General features: G+C 51.6%; 1 protein-coding gene across 1 annotated transcript in view; it reads left to right on the forward strand.

The window, feature by feature from the left end:
• Positions 1-18,999, forward strand: part of ZFYVE28 (zinc finger FYVE-type containing 28) — a 113,579-nt gene that overhangs the window by 90,411 nt on the left and 4,169 nt on the right. The window contains exons 9-10 of the mRNA XM_059924295.1: positions 17,217-17,350; positions 18,879-18,995. Coding sequence (XP_059780278.1) covers positions 17,217-17,350; positions 18,879-18,995 — 251 coding nt within the window. The remainder of the gene's footprint in view (positions 1-17,216; positions 17,351-18,878; positions 18,996-18,999) is intronic.

Consider the following 18,999-nt stretch of genomic DNA (forward strand, 5'->3'; position numbering starts at 1 on the left):
TTCTTTTCATTGGGTCCTTATTGAGTTTTGAGAGTTCTTTATTTATACTGTATACAAGTCCTTTATCAGATATATAATTTGCAAATCGTTTCTCCCAGTCTATGGCTTGCCTTTTCATTCTAAGAGTATCTTTTGAAGAGGAAAATTTCTTAATTTTGAGCAAGTCCAATGTATCCATGTTTTTTTCATGGATTGTGATTTTGATGTCGTATCTAAGGGTTATTTTCATAACCTAAAGTCACAAAGATTTTTCTTCTGTTTCTTCTACAAGTTTTATACTTTTAGGTTTTTCATTTAGGTCTATGATCCATTATGAGTTAATTTTGTATATGGTGTGAGGTATGGATCAAAGTTTTATTTTGTTTTTGCATAAGGATAGCCAATTATTCCAGTATCATTTGTTGAAGACTATCCTTTCTCCACTGAATTGCCTTTGCACCTTTGTCAAAAATCAGTTGACCATATATTTCTGGATTTTCTAGTCTGTTCCATTGATCTGTTTGTCTGTATTGACACCAACATCACACTGTCTTGATTATGGTAGCTTTATAATGAGCCTTAAAGTCAGGTAGTATAAATCTACAACTTAGTTCCTTTTTCTCAAAGTTGTTTTGGCTCTTCTGGGTCCTTTGTATTTCACATGAATTTTAGAACCAGGTCGTCAATTTCTACCAAAAAAATAAAAAATAAAAAAAAACAAGCCTGCTAGGACTTTGCTTGGAATTGTGTTTAATCTATAGATCAACTAGGGAAAAATTAACACTTTAGTAATACTGAATCTTCAAATTCATGAACACAGTATATTTCTCCATTTATTTAGGTCTTTAATTTCTCTCAGTAAAGTTTTATAGTTTGTGTTGTTGAGGTCTTGCACATCTTTTGCCAGATTTATCCCTAAGTATTTTATATTTTTGATGCTACTGTAAATGGTATTGCTTTATAATTTCAATTTCCAATTGTTCATTGCTTATATAGATATACTTGATTCTTGTATATTGATCTTATCTCCTGCAACCTTGCTAAACTCACTTTGTTAGATATGGTAGTTTTTATGAAGATTTTCATCAGATTTTCTACACAGATGTTGTCATCTGTGAATAAAGCCAGTTTTATGTCTCCTTTCTAATTAGATGTCTTTTACTTCTTTTTCTTGCATTTTTGCACTGGGGAGGACCTCCAAATACAATGTTGAACAGAAGAGTTGACACAGGACATTTTTGCCCTGTTCCTGCTCTCAGAGGGAAAGCATTCAGTATCTACCATTAAGTGTGATGTTGGCTGTAGGATGTTTATAGATGCCCTTTTTCAGGTTCAGGAAGTTCTCTTCTATTCCCGGTTTGCTGGACTTTTCTCAAGTACTTTTTCTGCATCTTTTGGGATTGTCGTATAGTTATAATTTTTTAGTCTGTTAATGTGATGAATTACATTGATTGATATTCGGATGTTAAGCCATTGCATTCCTGGGATGAACCTTACTTGGTCACTAGGTGTGATCCTTTTTATGTAGTGTTGGCTTCAATTTGCTAAACTTTTGTTAAGGATTTTGCATCTGATTGTGAGGAATGTTAGGCAGTACTTTCCTTTTTTGGTAATGTCCTTTTAAGGTTTGGGTATCAGAGTAATGCTGAGATCCTCAAATGAGTTGGGGAACATTCCTGCTTATTCAATTTTCCAGAAGATTTTTTGTATAAGTGGTATTATTTCTGACTTAAATATTAGGTAGAATTCATCAGTGAAGCCATCTGGGCCTGGAGTTTTCTTTATGGAAAGGTTTTTAACTACAATTTCAATTTCTTTACTAGATATAGGTGGTGGGTGTCAGCAGCTGCTTGGGGGCCCTGCCCAGCTCTGCTGTACCCGCCACCCCCTTGAGCCCTGGCAACATTGTAGCCTCATGAGTGGACAAAGCTGGAAGAGGCACATGTGCCAGGGACTGGTGGACACGTAGGACCTGCCAGGGCAGCTGTGGGATCCATGGAGGGGTCGCCATAGCAACACGGGAGGCCACCTGCTGGGGCTGCCACCCTCCAGTCACATGGCACCATTGCATCAGGCCCTCCCCAGCCCTGGAGGAGGAGCTGCCCCTTGTTTCACAGACCCACCTCTGGGGGGGTGTGGCCGGCGGATGAGATGGACCTGGGAGCCGCTGGCTCTCCCTCCCTCTGGACTCCAGGGGGACCAGCCTGGGTGGCCTTCCTCCTCTGAGCACAGCCTGTGGCCTGTGACAGGGGAAGTGGCTCTGATGGAGCCCAGGTCCACCCTGCTGGCTGAGGCCACGCCATCAGTCAGTCGCCAGGGCAGGATGGCTCAGTGAGGACAGCAGGCACCAGGCAGGGTGTCTGCTCTCTTTCCTCCCTGTCTGGGGAAGCCACGGGTTCCCAGAACTTCCTCAGCCCCTAAGGTCTCTGCAGAGTGTCCCTGGTGACAAGGGGTTGGCTGCGGTTCCCTGGCTGTTCCCCATAAGTGTCGCAGGGGACGTTCCTTCTGGATCACCATAGTGATGACCAGAGACTCCAGGTGGTCACAGTGGGACGTGTGCCCACAGACCAGCCTGGGGCAGACCTCGGGCACTCCTGGACTGGGCCCTGCTTGATGCCCAGCTCCTGCATGACCTTCCGGGGCTGGCCTCTTGGACCACGGTGGTGGTGGGAGCCTGTGGCCCTGAGGCCGCTCCCCCACCCCCAGCCTCACAGCTGGCACCCCCGGCCCTTTGCAGAGGCTGTGATTAGCCCCGTGTTAGAGACCCAGGGCCACACAGCACGAGGCAGACTCGCGCACCCACCATCCCACCCCCACTGTGAGTCCTTCTCCAGAGGACCCTGGGTGGTGGTACTGTTTTCCCATTTTAAAGACAAGTAAACTGAGGTCCTGGGAGGTTACATTCTCCTGCCTAGACAGCAGGGGAGTGATGCCCAAAGGCCCTCAGCCTGAGCTGTCTGACCTCTCCTGACTTCCCAGACCCACCCTGGGAGCCCTCCCCACGGCAGGGCCTCCCCTCCCTGCCACCAGCCCAGGGCCCATCGAGGGCAGGTGCACCCAGCTAGGGCCTCATCTGCCCCCACCCCCAACCCAGTAGCAGGTGCTCACCTGACTTCACAGACAGGGGCCTGACCTCCTCAGAGCCAGGCCCTCTTCCAGGCTCCTGGTTGATTTTCCTGGGCGCTGGCCCTGGGGCCAGGATGGGGGCCCGGGAGGCAGAAGCCCTTGCCCGGGGGGGAGGGAGGCCGGCACTTCTCAGATGCTGTGGTCAGCAGCTCTGTGGGGAGTGGGCCCTGAGGCCAGAATCTGCGAGAAATGCCCCACCCGGGTACAGGCAGGGCTACGGGGTGTGTGTGCGGTGGACAAGCACCGCGCCGCGCCGGGAAGGTGGCGGGAAGGTGGGGAGGCGGGGAGCCCTGAGGGTTCCGGTTCCGCAGGGGTCGCAGGCAGCAGAACCGGGTCGGAACTTATAGGTGGCAGGCGCCGGGTGGGGCTGCCCAAGGCTGGGGAGGCGGAGTCCTCGGGCACTATGGGCCCCGTGTGTGGGGCGGCTGGGGTCTTCGTGGACTTACAGACGGTAGAGTCACGCCTCTTGCCAGGCCGTGCTTCCGCCCCCATGAAGCCCTCCCTGCTGCCTGGTGACTGTCCCCAGCTGGCATAGGCGCTGATGGGATTCTGATGACACGATACTTGCTTCTGTCTCCCCAGATGGGAGCCCTGATGGGCCTGGGCAGGGCAGGAGCCTGTGGGCTCGGACGGAGGTGGGCAGGAGACAGTCTGGAGAACACAAAGGATGCTTGTTCCCTCCTACCGGCTCATCTCACGGGACATCAGTGGTCGTGCTGCTTAACTAGAGGAAACGGGAAATGAGCTAGTTTTCAGTGTCTTGTTTACATTTAGTATTTGGAACCAAACTGCAGTCTTTACTGTCCTTCAGTGATCTCCCCGGGGGCCCTCAGAGGTCCTGCTGACCTCGTGGAATGGGAACAGCAGCCGTGAGGGCCCCAGGGAGGGGAGGCAGGGGGGTGGGCTGCACCCCGAGTGCCACGGGATCCCACAGTGCGGATCTGTGTGTGACGGTGCCTTGTTAAAACGCTGTGTTGTTGTTTTGGCTGTGGACTCACTGCTCTATTTCCTTAATCTCCAGTCTTGTGGGAATCCAGTGGGAAAGTACTGCAGCTTCCGGAGCATTTGTCCTAGGCCAGGCACGTCCGCTTTCAACGCACTGTCCCTAGTCCTTGCCATGTGGGTGTAATTATTCCCATGTTATAGAAGAAAATGATGAGGCCCGAAACCATCCCTCGAGGGACGACGTGTGAATGAGACCCCGGTGTGCACGAGTGCAGCATGCGGAGACCGCTGCTGTTCCCATGGTCACGGGAGCCTGAGCGTGTGTGCTCTCGTGTCACACTCGTCCCCACACCCACACGTGCCCCGACGGCTGTGCAGGCCTCCACCCTTAGGGGCCTGCCCACTCTCTCTCTGTGTGCATGTCTCTGTCCTGGCCCCCACCCCGTGGCCACAGGGACTGACCAGTGAGGACCAGGCTCCTTCCCCGGGCCTCCCAGGGGGCTGGTGGGGGACCCCAGTGGTGCAGGCCCCTGGCTGCCCTCCCCTCCCCAGGACAGATGGCACCCAGGAGGCCGCGCTGGCCCGCGGGGAGGAGATGTCTGAGGGCACAGCCCTGCTCGGTAAGTGGATGGTCCAGCCTGACAAGCTACAGTGTTTTCCCATAACGACGGTCTCTCTTTAGCATGTAACACACCTGGGATTTCATTTAAAGTCCTTTCCGGGACTTCCCTGGCGGTCCAGTGGTTAAGACTCCGCACTTCCGTGGCAGGGGGCGCAGGTTCGATCCCTGGTCAGGGAACTAAGATCGCGCAAGCCACACAGAGTGGGCACCCCCCGCCAGAAAAAACCTTTTCACTTTTAAAACATGACGGGATTCATTTTTAAAGGAATGCACAGATAATATACAAATAAATTATATCTTCTAAAAATATGAGCTCTAGCGCAACGTGTTCTAGAAATGGGTTTGAAAACCACCGCAGAACCAGGTCTGGTCACAGGTAGGCGGGGCTGGAATATGTGAACTCGAGGTTGCAGCTGGTCCTCAAATGAGATGAAAGTCAGGGCTTATCTGGGCACAATACGTACTGGGCCGCTCTTAGGGATGGTGAGCCCTCGGGGTTGTCCTCGTGAGCCCCGTGGCCTCTGCTCGGAACTTCGGGGAAGATGCAGCTGTGATCTTCTGGGAGGCTGTCATCACGGTCCTGGGCGGCCCCCACCCCCCTGCCAGTTCGGGGCCCACTGGCTGAGGGGAGACTCGGGCGGAGAAGGGCCGTCTCACTGCCAGAGACCCCTGAAGGTGCCCCGTCTGTGAATTACGTGGTCGGTGTGCCCGCTGCTTTGGACACTTCCGTCACTCAAGCCCCCTTGCTGTGGCCTCACACTCCCCCACCAGCACTCGGGCGCCGAGGCGTCCGCGATGGGCCCGCCCTTCAGACGTGGTCGTCCTTGTCCTCACTGCACCCACCCGCGATTATTTTACTGCCCGTTCTGGGCCTGAGCAGCAGGGTCTGGGCCATGTCACCCCCTGGGTCGCCCGGCGGGTGAGAGATGGACTCGGGACTGGACCACAGCCTCCCCTCTGGACTGGTGTCCTGTGGTCCCATACGGAGCACTACAGACTGGACGGCTTCAACAGCAGAGATGTACAGTCTCCCAGTCCTGGAGGCCGGAAGTCAGGCTGCGGGCTGGGCAGCAGCCCCGCTGGAAGCTCTTGGGGATGGTCCTTCGTCACCTCTTCCGGCTCCTGGCGGCTCCGGGTGTTCCTGGGCTCGTGGCTGCCTCAGCCCAGTCTCTTCGTCATGCTCGCGTAGCTGTCTCCCTGATTCTGTCTTCTCCCCTTTCCCTTGTGAGGACGCTTGTCATTGGGTTTAGGGCCACCCAGGTAATTCAGGATATTCTCGTTTCAAGATCCTTAATTTCCTGACATCTGCAAAGGCCTTTTTTCCAAATAAGGTCACGGTCACAGGTCTGGGGATTTGATGTGGACATGTCTTTTGTGGGGGGGGGGGGGCCCTCGCGAGGAGTCATTCCGTCAGACACTTTCTGGATGCAGCAGGAGAGGAGGAGGACGCAGAGACAGAAACCTCCAAAGCTGTGAGGTTTGAGGAGGCCCTGCGGGTTGATTTGTTCCCGAATCCGTCTGGCACTCGACCACAGGAGAAAGCCTTTATTCCCACAGACAGCCCGCACCTAGTTTTCCTCTGTGTCTAATGAATTTGTGCCGTGTGTTCAGTGGATACAGATTGGGAGGCTCGCGGGGTGGGGGGTGGGATGTCTTTGATGCTGGGCGCAGAGCAGTGAACAGAACAGACAGAAGTCGCTGCGCGGCCGGCCCCGCGTTCTCCGGAGTGAGACCGCTAGTCGGCACACGTGTGCTGCGTCGGGGAGACAAGCGCCCCAGGAGCAGTAACGCGGGGTGGGGGAAGGAAGTGGAAGTTCTGTTGGTGGCCAAGGAAAGCGTCTCTGTTAGAGGATGTTGGAACGGATATCAAAAGAATGGGGGCCTCTGGGGGCGTCCAGACAAATGCATTCTGGGCCTAGCGATGTCCATGCAACGCCCTGTGGCCGTAGTGCGCTTGTCGTGTCTGTGACAGCAAGGAGCACGGCTGGGAGGCGCCTACAAGCAGAGAGTGGGAGAGGAGGTTGACAGAGAGAGGGCCAGAGCACGCCGGGCCCTTCGAGCCTCAGGAAGGCTTTCTGGCTTTTACTCCAAGTAACCTGGGAAGCAGGGAGTGAGACGTGTCTGCAGAGGAGGGATATGGTCTGAATTTTGTTTGAGAAGATTTTCTGTCCGGGGCCTGCGGGGTCTTGGTAGGAGCTGCAGCTCCTGTGGCGGCCCCTGACAGGGTCAGGGGAGTTGTGCCTGGTGGGTCCTGGGTGCTGGGCTCCCCGCCAGGGGCCGCCCCGTGTGCACACCGCACCAGGAGGGGCTCTGTAGCAGCCCTGGGGCCTGGCCTCTGAACAGCCCACCCCCCCCCGGCATTCAGTCCAGGTCTGTGGTCAGCAGTGGAGCCCCAGGCTGCCTGGGCCTTCCCCACCCTCAAGCCCTGCTCAGAGTGAACACGCCCGCACCCCCAGAGTCCCCAGGCTGCCTGGACCCCCAGAAGCCCTCATCAGCCTCCTGCCTCGGCGGGGGTGGGGACAGGCCCCGGCAGATGTGATGCGTGTGGAGACCGGGCGTCTCCCTGTGGGTGTGAGCACCCCTGTGTGTTTAGCTTGCGTGGTGGCCACTAGAGGCCTGTGCCTGCCATTGGTCAGCAGTGGGGGAGGCTCTGAGGCCAGCCCCTGTCCCCCAGCACCACCCTGCAGTGCCCTGAGAGGGCGCCTGTCACTGGGCAGTGTACGTGGCTGCCCCTGCCGTGGGGGACCCATCGCTTATTGTCCACTTGCACAGGCTCTTCTCAAGCTGACCAAGAGTGTCAGGCACAGGTGCTGGGTGGCGGCCACACTTCCTCCTGCTGCTCCACAGGACCTGGGCCCTGGTGTGGTGACCTGCACGGACTCAGGTGAGCCCCGGGGATGCCCCGAGCCTCCCAAGACAGGAGCTGTTACTGGACGTACCCGCCAGGTCAGTCTTCTCTGCACCAAAGTGGTTTCATTTTGCTATCAGTCCTGACTCAGGGTGCCAGCCTCCACTTGGTCACTCAGTTACAACATCTGCCCAGTTGTATTAGTCAGCTATGCTGCGTAACAAATTACCACACACTTAGTGGCTTCTAACAGCACCCGTTCATTATCTCAGTGTTGGTGGGTCAGGTGTCTGGTGTGGTGAGACGGGTTCTCGGCTCAGAGTCTCACCAGCCAGGCATAGGCCAGGCTGCATTCCCATCTAGAGCTGTCGATGTTTCTGTTGGCCGTCCCTTGGTGAGAAGAGACTGAAACAGCCCCTTTGGGTTGTTTCCTGGGTCGGCACCAGCCCTCCTGGTCCCAGTCATTTCTTCTTGTTCTCTTGTTCTCTCTGTGGACCTGAGCCGTGTGCTGTGGTCTCATTGGGGAGAGGGGTTTATCCTTCCTCCCACTCCCTCCCAGCCTGTGCTCACCCCAAGGGGACGTTGCACTGGAGTAAGAGTTGTCTTCCTTCCCAACGCAGAGTCATTCATTAAAACCACTAGAAAAAAGACTTTGCAAATGGCTGGAGAGTAGAGGAAGCAGGAAAATCTGGTCTGTTCACAATAAATTAGCATATTTGCTGCCCCAAAGATATTTGTGCTGACACCCCCTGGGCAGCCTGGGCCTGTCAGCTTTGTGCCATCACGTTTGTATTCGTTTGTAGGGTTGCTGTAACAAAGTACTACAAACTGGGGGTAAACCATAAAAATTGATTGTCTCAGTTCTGGAGGCCAGAAGTCCTGGATCAGGGTGTCAGCAGGGTGGTTCCTTTTGAGGCCCTGAGGGAAGATCTGTTCAGGCCTCTGCCCTCTCACTTCTGATGGATGCCAGCAATCCTTGGGGCCCCTTGGCTTGTAGATGCTAAGCTCTGATCTCTGCCTTTTCTTTACATGTCATTCTCCCTCTGTGTGCACCTGTGTCCAAATTTCTCATTTTTAGAAGGACACCAGTCATATTGGATTATGACCCACCCTAATGACCTCATCTTAACTAATTACATCTGCAGTGACTATATCCCAAAAAAGCCACTTTCTGAGGTACTGGGGGTTAGCACTTCAACATATGAATTTGGGGAGACACAATTCAACCCATATCAGCACACACATACCTCCCTGCTAAATCCTCACCATACTAGGATGAATGGATGGATGGATGGATGGATGGATGGATTTTGTAAGGAGGAGCTAACAGGGCCCAAGCTGGCTCATTAGAATTGGTATGTGGTTGTGCAAACGTCCAAACTTTCCATTTCCCCACATCCAAGCATAAACCTTGCTTCTGGATTCCATCAGTCCCTCTTGTTCCTCCTTGTTTTTCTCTTACTTAGGCCTTTACAAAGGGTTTCAAAGGCTCACAGATTCATCCATGTGATGTCATAGCCAGAAACAACTTGTAATGCTATTAGTTTTTCCAAGTTGTGTTATCTCTTATTTCACAGACCCCTAGAACTTCAAAATGACAAAGTCCTTTTCCTGTCAAAAGGCCATTTTTTCTACTCTGACCATGGAATCAGATGCTTCTCCACGTGTGCCTTTCGAGGGTGCCCTTTGGAAAGTTTGCCACTATGCTGGGCCCTGACATGGACTGTGGCCAAAGACACAGGCTGGACAAAACCTTTGGTATTAATGTAACTTTAGAATTGCATTGTCTTTTGCTACTAGAAAATTGACACTTCCTAGTAATTCAAACCTAAGTGGAGTTGTTACGGGGAATATGTGCTGCCTTCAATAAAAGAGAGTGGCAGGAAACAGAATCCAGTTGGCCGTCGGTCACAGAAGGTGCAGGACTTTTTGACATCCAGGTGACCATGCGGATTTGAAGTTGAGTGCCTGGTTAGATACGGCTGGTGACAGGAGCTCAGACTGCTTGGTGAGACAGAGGAAGCCCTTGGCAGGTGGGCGCCCCTCACGCCTTCACCCTAGCCTCTCTCGCTCACTTTCCCCCTGCGTCTCAAGTTCCGGCCATGTCTCACCCTCACTGTTCCTGCCCTCACCATAGACCTGGACCACTGGGCGCCAGCCGGCCTCTCAGCTCTGTCTTGTTAAAGCGTGTGGCCCCCCCGCTAGACTGGGCTCTTGGGGGCCACACACAGGGTCTGATTCATCCTTGGGCCCCTCTTCCATGTCCCCAGCCTGCTGCGTAGCAGCTGCCCATGGAGGACCAGCGCCCTTCCAAAAGGGTGGCCCTGGGCAGTGTTCCTGGGGCCCCCGGTGCCCAAACAATGCCCATCTATGTGGCCCCTAGGACTGGGCTGACCCGGCCGGGCCCCAAGCTCAGGCCCCAGGTGACATCCCAGGCCCCACCCCCAGTGTTCTGTTCTTTTGTTCCCGGTGGCCCTTCCAAGCCCAGCTGGGTTGCCCGCGGGCAGCACCTTGTTGGTTCTTCTGCCTAGAACCAGGCTCTTTATGGAGCCTCTGGCTCTCTTTCCATCCACACCCGCCCCCAACACACACACGCAGACACACACACACACACACACACACACACGCCCCACTCTGCAGAGCAGCAGGAGAGGGCTTGAGGGCTTGGGGCTGAGACCATGGCTGCGATCTGACCCACCCACCACCTGTGGGCCAGCCTCGGTCTCAGTCTGCTGGGAGGGTTCATTGCTCTTTTAAGGCACAACATGAGCCTCAGGCTTCGTAGCTCTCAACGCTCAGCTGACAGTCAGGGCCCTTCCCCTGGTTTCTCGCAGGCTAGCTGCCTGCCAGCCGCAGCACCTTGTCCAGAAAGGCTTCCCCGCTTCCAGGGCTTTATCTGAGGGGCAGGGGCTGCGGGGCTGAGCCCCAGAGCATGCCTTCCCTCCACTAAGAAACAAACTCTGTGCCTCAGGAGGGCTGCAGTGGCTCCTGCTGTAGGCGCTGCCTCTCCTCAGCCTAACAGTTATTCTTCTGGTCATAGAAGTAATACTCAATCTTAGAAGATGCTCAGAAAATAATCCATAGTCCTACTATTCAAATAAATGTAATGTTAATGCTTTGCCTTGACTGTATTTCCCCAAATCTCACTTACGTACATATGATAGCTCTAATTTTTAAAATGCTACCTTTTTATTTAATATTTTAGCATTTCCAGCGTCATTAACTGTCCTTCGTGGAAACTGTATGACTGTGAGCTAATTTACTGAATCAACCCACTATTGACGGCCATTTAGCTTGAGCTCTTTCTTGAATATGAGTTCGCTAGATGATTACAAGGAAAACATCCTTTTATTCTTTTTAAAGTGTACAATTCAGTGGTTTTTAACATATTCACAGAGTTGTGCAACTGCCACCAGTATCTAATCTCAACATTTTCATCACCCCATACAGAAACCCCAAACATTCTCCCCTCCCTTCAGCCACTGGCAACCATTAATCTACTTTCTGTCTCTTGGGTTTGCCTAGACTTTTCTAGACTTTTCAAAGAAATGGAATCATACAATAAGTGACCTTTGTAACTGGTTTCTGTCACATAGCCTAATGCTTTCGAGGTTCATCCACGCTGTAGCACCTATCAATACTTTCTATGGCCAAAAATTAATCCCGTTGTGTGGCTAGACCACATTTTGTTTATCCATTTATCAGTTGACTGACATTTGGGTTGCTTCCATTGTTCGGCTAGTATGTATGAACATTCACGTACAAATTTTTGTGTGAATCTATGTTTCAGTTCTCTTGGGTAGATACTTTGAAGTGGAATTGCTGGGTCATACGGCACGAGGAACTGCTGAACTGTTTTCCAGAGTTCGGTAGCATTTCAGATTCTCACCAGGAATGTACAGGGGTTCCAATTTCTCCATATCTTCACCCACACTTGTTATGTTCTGTTTTCTTTTTAAACTCTTATAGTTATCGTAATGGATATGAAATAGCACATTATCCTTTTAATTTGCATTTCCTAAATGACTAATGATGGCATCTTTTCATGTGTTTACTGGCCATTTGTATATCTTCTTTGGAAAAATGTCTTTTCCAATCCTTTGTCCATTCTTTTGTTGGGTTATTTATTTTTTTATTGTTGAGTTGCAAGAGTTTTCTGTATTCCAGATACTATACCCTTGACAGATACATGATTTGGAAAAATTTTCTCGCATTCTGTGGGGTTTTTCACTTTCTTGAAGGTATCTTTTGAAGCACAGAAGTTTTTAATTTTAATTTTTGTGTGAATATGTGTTTCAGTTCTCTTGGGTAGATACCTCAGAGTGGAGTTGCTGTGTCATACTGCCTGAGGAACTACTGAATAAGATATTTGGTTTTGGTTGCTCTGTTTTTGGTTTCACACCTAAGAAACTGTTGCCTAATCCAAGACCACAAAGATTCCTGTTCTTTTCTAAGAACTTTTAAGAATTCTTTTAAAGAATTTAAAATTCTTTCTAAGTTTAAGAATTTTAGAATAGATACAGGACTTTGGTCTATTTGAGTCAATTTTTGTATATGGTATAAGGTAAGGTCTAACTTCATTCTTTTGTGTGTGGAAATGCAGTTCTCCCAGAAAAAAAAAAATTTATTGAAGTATAATTGATTTACAATATTGTATTAGTTTCAGGTTGTACGACATAGAAATTCAATATTTGTATAGATTATACTCCATTTAAAGTTATTCTAAAATACTGGCTGTATTCGCTGTGCTGTTACAATATGTCCTTGTAGCTTATTTATTTTATACTTAATAGTTTGTACCTCTTAATCCCCTACCCCTATCATGCCCCTCCCTCCTTCCCTCTCCCAGTGGTGACCACTAGTGTGTTCTCTATATCCGTGAGTCTCCTTCTGTTTTGTTATATTCATTTGTTTACTTTTTAGATTTCTGCACGTAAGTGATAACATACAGTGTTTGTCTTTCTCTGTCTGACTAATTTCACTTAGCATAATACCGTCCACATGCATCCATGTTGTTGGAATTGACAAATTTTCATTCTTTTTTCTGGCTAAGTAATATTCCATTGTATGTATATACCACACCTTCTTTATCCCTTCATCTGTTGATTGACATTTAGGTTGCTTCCATGTCTCGGCTATTGTGAATAATGCTGCTGTGGACATTGGGGTGCATGTATCTTTTCTGTTTTCGTTTTCTTTAGATATATACCTAGGAGTGGAATTGCTGGATCATATGGTAGTTCTATTCTTAGTTTTTTGAGGGACCTTCCATACTGTTTTCCAAAGTGGCTGCACCAATTTACATTCCTACCAACAGTGTGGGAGGGTTCCCTTTTGTCGACATCCTCAGCAACACTTGTTATTTTTGGTCTTTTTGATGATGGTCATTTGATGGGTGGGAGGTAATATCTCGTGGTTTCGATTTGCATTTCTCTGATGATTAGCAAAGTTGAGCATCTTTTCATGTGCTTGTCATCTGTATGTATTCTTTGGAAAAATGTCTATTCAGGTCTTCTGCCCATTTTTTAATCTGTTTTTTTTTTTAATTGAGTTGTATGAGCTGTTTATATATTTTGGATATTAACCCCTTGTTGGTCATATCTTTTTCAAATATTTTCTCCCATTCAGTAGGTTATCTTTTCATTTGGTCGATGGTTTCCTTTGCTGTTGCAAAAGCTTTTAAGTTTAATTAGGTCCCATTTGTTTATTTTTGCTTTTGTTTCCTTTGCCTTGGGAGACAGATCCAAAAAAAATATTGCTATGGCTTATGTCAGAAAGTGTTATGCCAGTGTCTTCTTCTACGAGTTTTATAGTTTCCAGTCTTCCATTTAGGTCTTTAATTCATTTTGAATTTATTTTTATATGTGGTATGAAAAAACGTTCTAATTTCATCCCTTTACATGCAGCTTCCAGTTTTCCCAGCAGCACTTATTGGAGAGACGGTCTTTCTCTATCTCAGCACCATCTTTTGAAAAGACCCTTCTTTCCTCATTGGATGATCTTGGCACCCCTTTTGAAAATCAGTTGCCCACAAATGTGTGGGTTTATTTCTGGACTCGCAATTCTCTTCCATCGTCATGTGTCCTATGCCAGTGCCTCAGTCTTATTTACCGGCATTTCATACTAAAGTCCACGTCATGAGTGTGAGTCCTCCAACTTGTTTGTTTCTTTTTCAAGATTGTTTTGGCTGTTCTGAGTCCTTGCATTTCCATATGAATTTTAGGATCAGCTTGTCAACTTCTGCATGGAAAAAGAAAAGGCGGCTGATATTTTGATACAGATTGCATTGAACTTATTGACCAATTTGGGGAGTATTGCCATCTTAACAATATTAAGTCCTCAACCATGAACATAGGATGTCTTTCCATTTATTTAGGTCTAATTTATTTCAGTGACGTTTTGTAGTTTTCCGTGTGTAACTCTTGCACTTTTTTGTTAAGTTTATTCCAAATATTTAAATCTTTTTGATGCTATTGCAAATAGGGTTGTTTCTTAATTTCATTTTCAGTTTGTTTATTGCTACTATATCTTAATATAATTGGGTCTTTAACAGTAACTGCTTTATTGATATATAGTATATATACCATTCAGTTCACCCTTTAAAAGTGTATAATTTTTGCTGTACACCTGAAACTAACACAACATTGTAAATCAACTATACTTCAATTTTTTAATTATTAAAAATATGTACTATAAAAGTGTATAATTTAATGGTTTTTAGCATGTATTCACTCAACCTGTTGTATTGATGCCAAATCCATCAGCTCTCTTCGCTACTTAGACTTTTCAGTTCCCTTTCTTCTGCTCTCCCCTGTCCTAAATCTTTTTTTTTTCCCTACTTTTTAATTTTGGCAAAATACATATAACATAAAATTTACTATTTTAACCATATTTAAGTGTACAATTCAGTGGCATTGTACACATTCACAATGTGGTATAACTATCACCACTCTCTATTTCCAGAACTTTTCATCATCCCAAACTGAAACTCTGTCCCCATTAAAGCCCCCTTCCCCAGCACCCGGCACCCACCATCTGCTTTCTGTCTCTGTGAATGTGACTCCTCCAGGGACCTCACGTAAGTGGAGTCACACAGTGTTTGTCCTTTTGTGACCGGCTGCTGTCACTGGGCATAATGTCCTACAGGTTCATCCATATGGTAGCTGGTGTCAGAATTTTCTTCCTTTTTAAGGCTGGATAATATTCCATTGTATGGCGGGACCACATTTTGTTTATCTATCATCTGTTGATGGGCACTTGGGTTGTTTCCCCTTTGGGCTCTTGTGAATAATGCTGCTGCGAACATTGTGTATAAGTATTTGCTTGGGCTCCCGCTTTCCAATCTTTGGGTGAGGCTGTGAACTGAGACTGGGGGTGTTGATGGAAGTTGACACCCTGGACACTGATGTTCCATCCCCTTTCCTTACTCAACTCCCAGGGCAGGGGCCGCCAAGTCCACACGCCCCAGGCAGAAAGTCAGGGGCTTTGTCTCTGGAAACCTGGCAGGTGGTCTGGGAGGGCAGAGCTGTAGATCATCACGAGGGTCCCAGTGGAGCAGTGCACCCAGCGTCACCCTCAGCCTCCCATCACTCCTCCACGTTCTGGTGAAATATTACTTATAAGGGCACTTCCCTGGTGGCGCAGTGGTTGGGAATCCGCCTGCCAATGCAGGGGACACGGGTTCGAGCCCTGGTCTGGGAGGATCCCACATGGCGCGGAGCAGCTGGGCCCGTGCGCCACGGCTGCTGAGCCTGCGCTCTGGGACCCGCGAGCCGCAACTGCTGAGCCCGCGTGCCACAGCTGCTGGGGCCCGTGCGCCTGGAGCTCGTGCTCTGCAACAGGAGAGGCCGCCGCGGTGAGGGGCCCACATGCAGCAACGAAGACCCAATGCAGCCAAAAATAAATAAATAAAATAAATTTTTTTAAAAAAGAAATATTACTTATAAACCAATGTTGACCTCGCTAGAGTGTGCCAGTCAGACGCGCACTCGTGCATCCCCACTTGGCTGAGCAGGGGGAGCCCGTGAAGCCAGTCTGGGGCCCCTTCCAGCCCCAGCACCGCCTGCACTGAATTCTCGGCGCGTCACATCTCCGAGCTTCCTGATGGTTTGACACCAAGGGACGTTCCCCTAAGCGAGACATCGGGCGGCTGTGCGCGTCTCTGCCGTGTCGGCGAGGGTCGTCCACGTCCACAAGGGGCCAGGACTGCTCACCCCCCACAACCAGGCGGGCCACGGCATGACAAGATGACAGTGGATTCTCCTCCTCCGTCACTGGTGGATTTTACTGGGACTTCCAGAACCGCCCTGAAGATTCTGCCACATCTGCAGTTGCACAGGGCAGGGTCTTGGGTGTGTGCCGACCACGGCCCCTGGGCTGAGGAGTGTGCCAGCTTCACTGAGATGGTGCCAGAGCGTCTCCCCAAAGTCATCCACCAATTTACACTCCCACCAGTGATGTGAGGACGCCCGCTCTTCCACCCATGCCAGGAGGCCACGCCAGGGCCTCTCTCTGACAGGGGTCTCCGTGCATTTGAGGCAGGCCTCTGGCATGAAAAAACCCAACCCCCCCACAGAAAAGCGGAAACAGAGATAGTGCAGGCCACCGAAGGCAACTTTTACAAAATTATAATGAGGGACCTCCCTGGTGGTCCAGTGGTTAAGACTCCGCGCTTCCACTGCAGGGGGCACGGGTTCGATCCCTGGTCGGGGAACTAAGATCCTGCGTGCCTCGCAGCGCGGCCAAAAAAAAAAAATCAAAAAAAAATTATAATTAATGTTTCTAGATAGATAAAATATTTCACATCCATGAAACAACAGAGAGAGCAGGAAATTAAAAACGTGGTAGCAAAAATGTCAAGGGGAAAATCGGAGAAAAAAAAAAAAACAATGGAGGAAATTTCCCAGAAAGTGGGACAAAACGGCAGAAATAGAAGATGGGAGATAAATGATTTAATTACAGGACGGTCAGTGGACGCCCTAACAGTCTAGGCTCAACTGCGGCCACTACTTAGGGCGCAGGGTGACCCCTGAACAGCAGAGCTAGCAACAACACCTGCAGCAGGAGCCCTGGGCCGTGGGAAGGGAAGTGCGTGGTGGGGACGAAGGACGGGTCTTAGTAAAAGAGCACCACGACCTGGGGGCTGGCTCTAAATAGCAGAAATCTCTTCTCTCACAGGCGGGAGGCCAGAAATCTGAAATCTGACAGGGCTGCCCCCGCTCTGGAGGCTCTGGGGGAGGGTCCTTCCTGCCTCTTCCAGCTTCTGGTGGCTCCGGGCACCCCCAGGCTGTGGCCACATCACCCTGATCTCTGTATCGTGGTCACTTCGCCTCCTCCCCTCCCCCGTGTGTCTGTGTCTCCTCTTCCGTCTCCCACAAAGACATCTGTCCTTAGATTAGGGCCACCAGGTAATCCATGATGTCTCGTCTCAAGATCCTTTCCTTGATTGCAGCTGCAAAGACTTTTCTTCCAAACAGGTCCTGCTGGCAGGTCCAGGGGTTAGGGTGTGGACACATCTTTTGGGGGCCCGTCAGCCCACTGCAGAGGGTGTGAGTAGGGGCGGTGACTCTCCCACGGGAGGGACTCAGCACGTGGCGTTAGCCCCAGTGCGCTCCCGCAACGAGGGGGCCTCCGGGCAGAGCTTTCGCCTTCCGTCGCCTCCTCCACCCACGCTCCTGTGTTTCCTTCTCTGCACAGCGGCTGCGCGGCGGGATCCTGCTCCTCAGACGAGATGGGGCCGGACGCAGGCCCCGTGGCCCTCAGAGAGAAGATCCGGTCCCGGTTCCACGGCAGCCACGACCTGACCCACCGCCTGTTTGTCTGCATTTCAGGTGCCACTTCTGGGCCTGGGGCGGGGCGTGGGCTTGGGGACACACGGGGCGGGGGGCCGCGCTTTAGGGGAGCGGCTGGCCCGGGTGCGGGAGGTTCCCCACTGATGCTGGGTTGTGGGGGGCCGGCCCTGCCTGGGGCCCTCCCCACCGCGTCACTTTGTCCTTCGCCCGCGAGCCCCGCCGTGAGCCTGGCCCGGTAAAGAGGCGGGCGCCGTGCTTCGCCAGGCCCTCCCGTGCAGGGTGGGGGACCCCATTCTGGTCCCAGTGGCCCCTTGCCGCCCACACCGGGAGACTCTGTTCAATTCGTAGGTCAGAGTTCATCGTGCGTCCTGCCCCGACTGATGTTGCCTCCTTTCCTCTCTTGGGGTGGCAGGCGGGGGACCATGACTTTTGTCTCCCTGGGGAGTTCAGTGAGGGGAGTGAGCACAAACGGGGTCTTCTTAGCAGCGCTTTCCCTAGTTTTGTGTGTTCTAAATAGCTGCCGCGTCCTCATGGTTTAAAAGTATGACAAGTGTGCGGTGAAGTCCGCCCTCCTGGCCTCCTGCCTGCCTTCCCGACACCTCCCCGGGGCGGCCGGGTGCAGACAGTGTCCGTCCCGCAGCCCAGCTCCCCTGGCCTGGAGCTTCCGCGGCGCTCCCGGGCCCCCGACTGGAGGGGCAGCCGCGGGGCAGCCTGTGGGCTGGCGGACGCTGCAGAGTCGGGGTCACGATTCCCCGGGGTCCCTCCGCACCGCCGCCAGCCAGGCCGGGTGGGAGCGCGAGGACCTCGGGGTGACTCTGAGCTCCGGTTCAGACATCTGCCGCAATCCTACACGGGTTTGTTCAGAGGTCTGGGGAACATCATGCCAGCTGGTGCTCAGCGCGGCCGCTGGCACGCAAGGATGCGCCGGCCACGGTATCAGCGCAGCGGTGGGTCCCGGGGTGCCCACGTGCTGCTGGGATGTGCACGGCCACTCCCTGGCTTTGCTGTTAACGGCAGCCCCTCGTGCCCCTGGAGAGCTAGCAGCGCTCTTCGCTGAGAAGGGCCGAGTCCACCTGACTGGGGGACAGAGGAAACCTCTGCACGTGAGGGTGGAGAAGCCTTGTCCTGCCAGGGAGCGGGGGCCGGCTGGCGGGGGGTGTCGAGGAGCCGGTGCTGGGCCCCCCGTCTGGGCAGGGTCCACCCTCGGCCCCCAGCCACGTGGAACCTCACTGCACCCCCGCAGTCGAGGTGGCTGTGGGGGGAAGGTGCTGCCATGCGGGTGGGCACAGTTGGGGGCTCTGGGGTCGTCCCTCAGTGAGGGGCCAGGATAAAAGCACGAAGGCGAATAACTGACCCCCGGGGGAGGGCTGCTGGGTAGTTTGCCCCCCTCCACCACCTTCCCTTGACTCCTGAGCTTTTGCTTCTGCCAAAGGAGCTGTCACGGGGGCGGGGCGGCCTCTTCTTGTGCCCACTCATCCGAGGACATGTTGGTCTCTGACCATGAGCCCTGGCTGGGTTCACCAGCTGCCAGCACCTAACCCCCCCCTCCTCCGGCATCCTCCCCTAGGCGTGGCCGACCAGCTGCAGACCAACTACGCCAGCGACCTCAGAAGTATTCTCAAGACCCTCTTCCAGGTCATGGCCACCAAGCCGGAAACGGACGACAAGGAAAAGCTAAAGAAGGGTGA

The sequence above is a fragment of the Balaenoptera ricei genome, chromosome 5, assembly GCF_028023285.1.
Source record: "Balaenoptera ricei isolate mBalRic1 chromosome 5, mBalRic1.hap2, whole genome shotgun sequence".
Taxonomy (NCBI): Eukaryota; Metazoa; Chordata; class Mammalia; order Artiodactyla; family Balaenopteridae; genus Balaenoptera; species Balaenoptera ricei.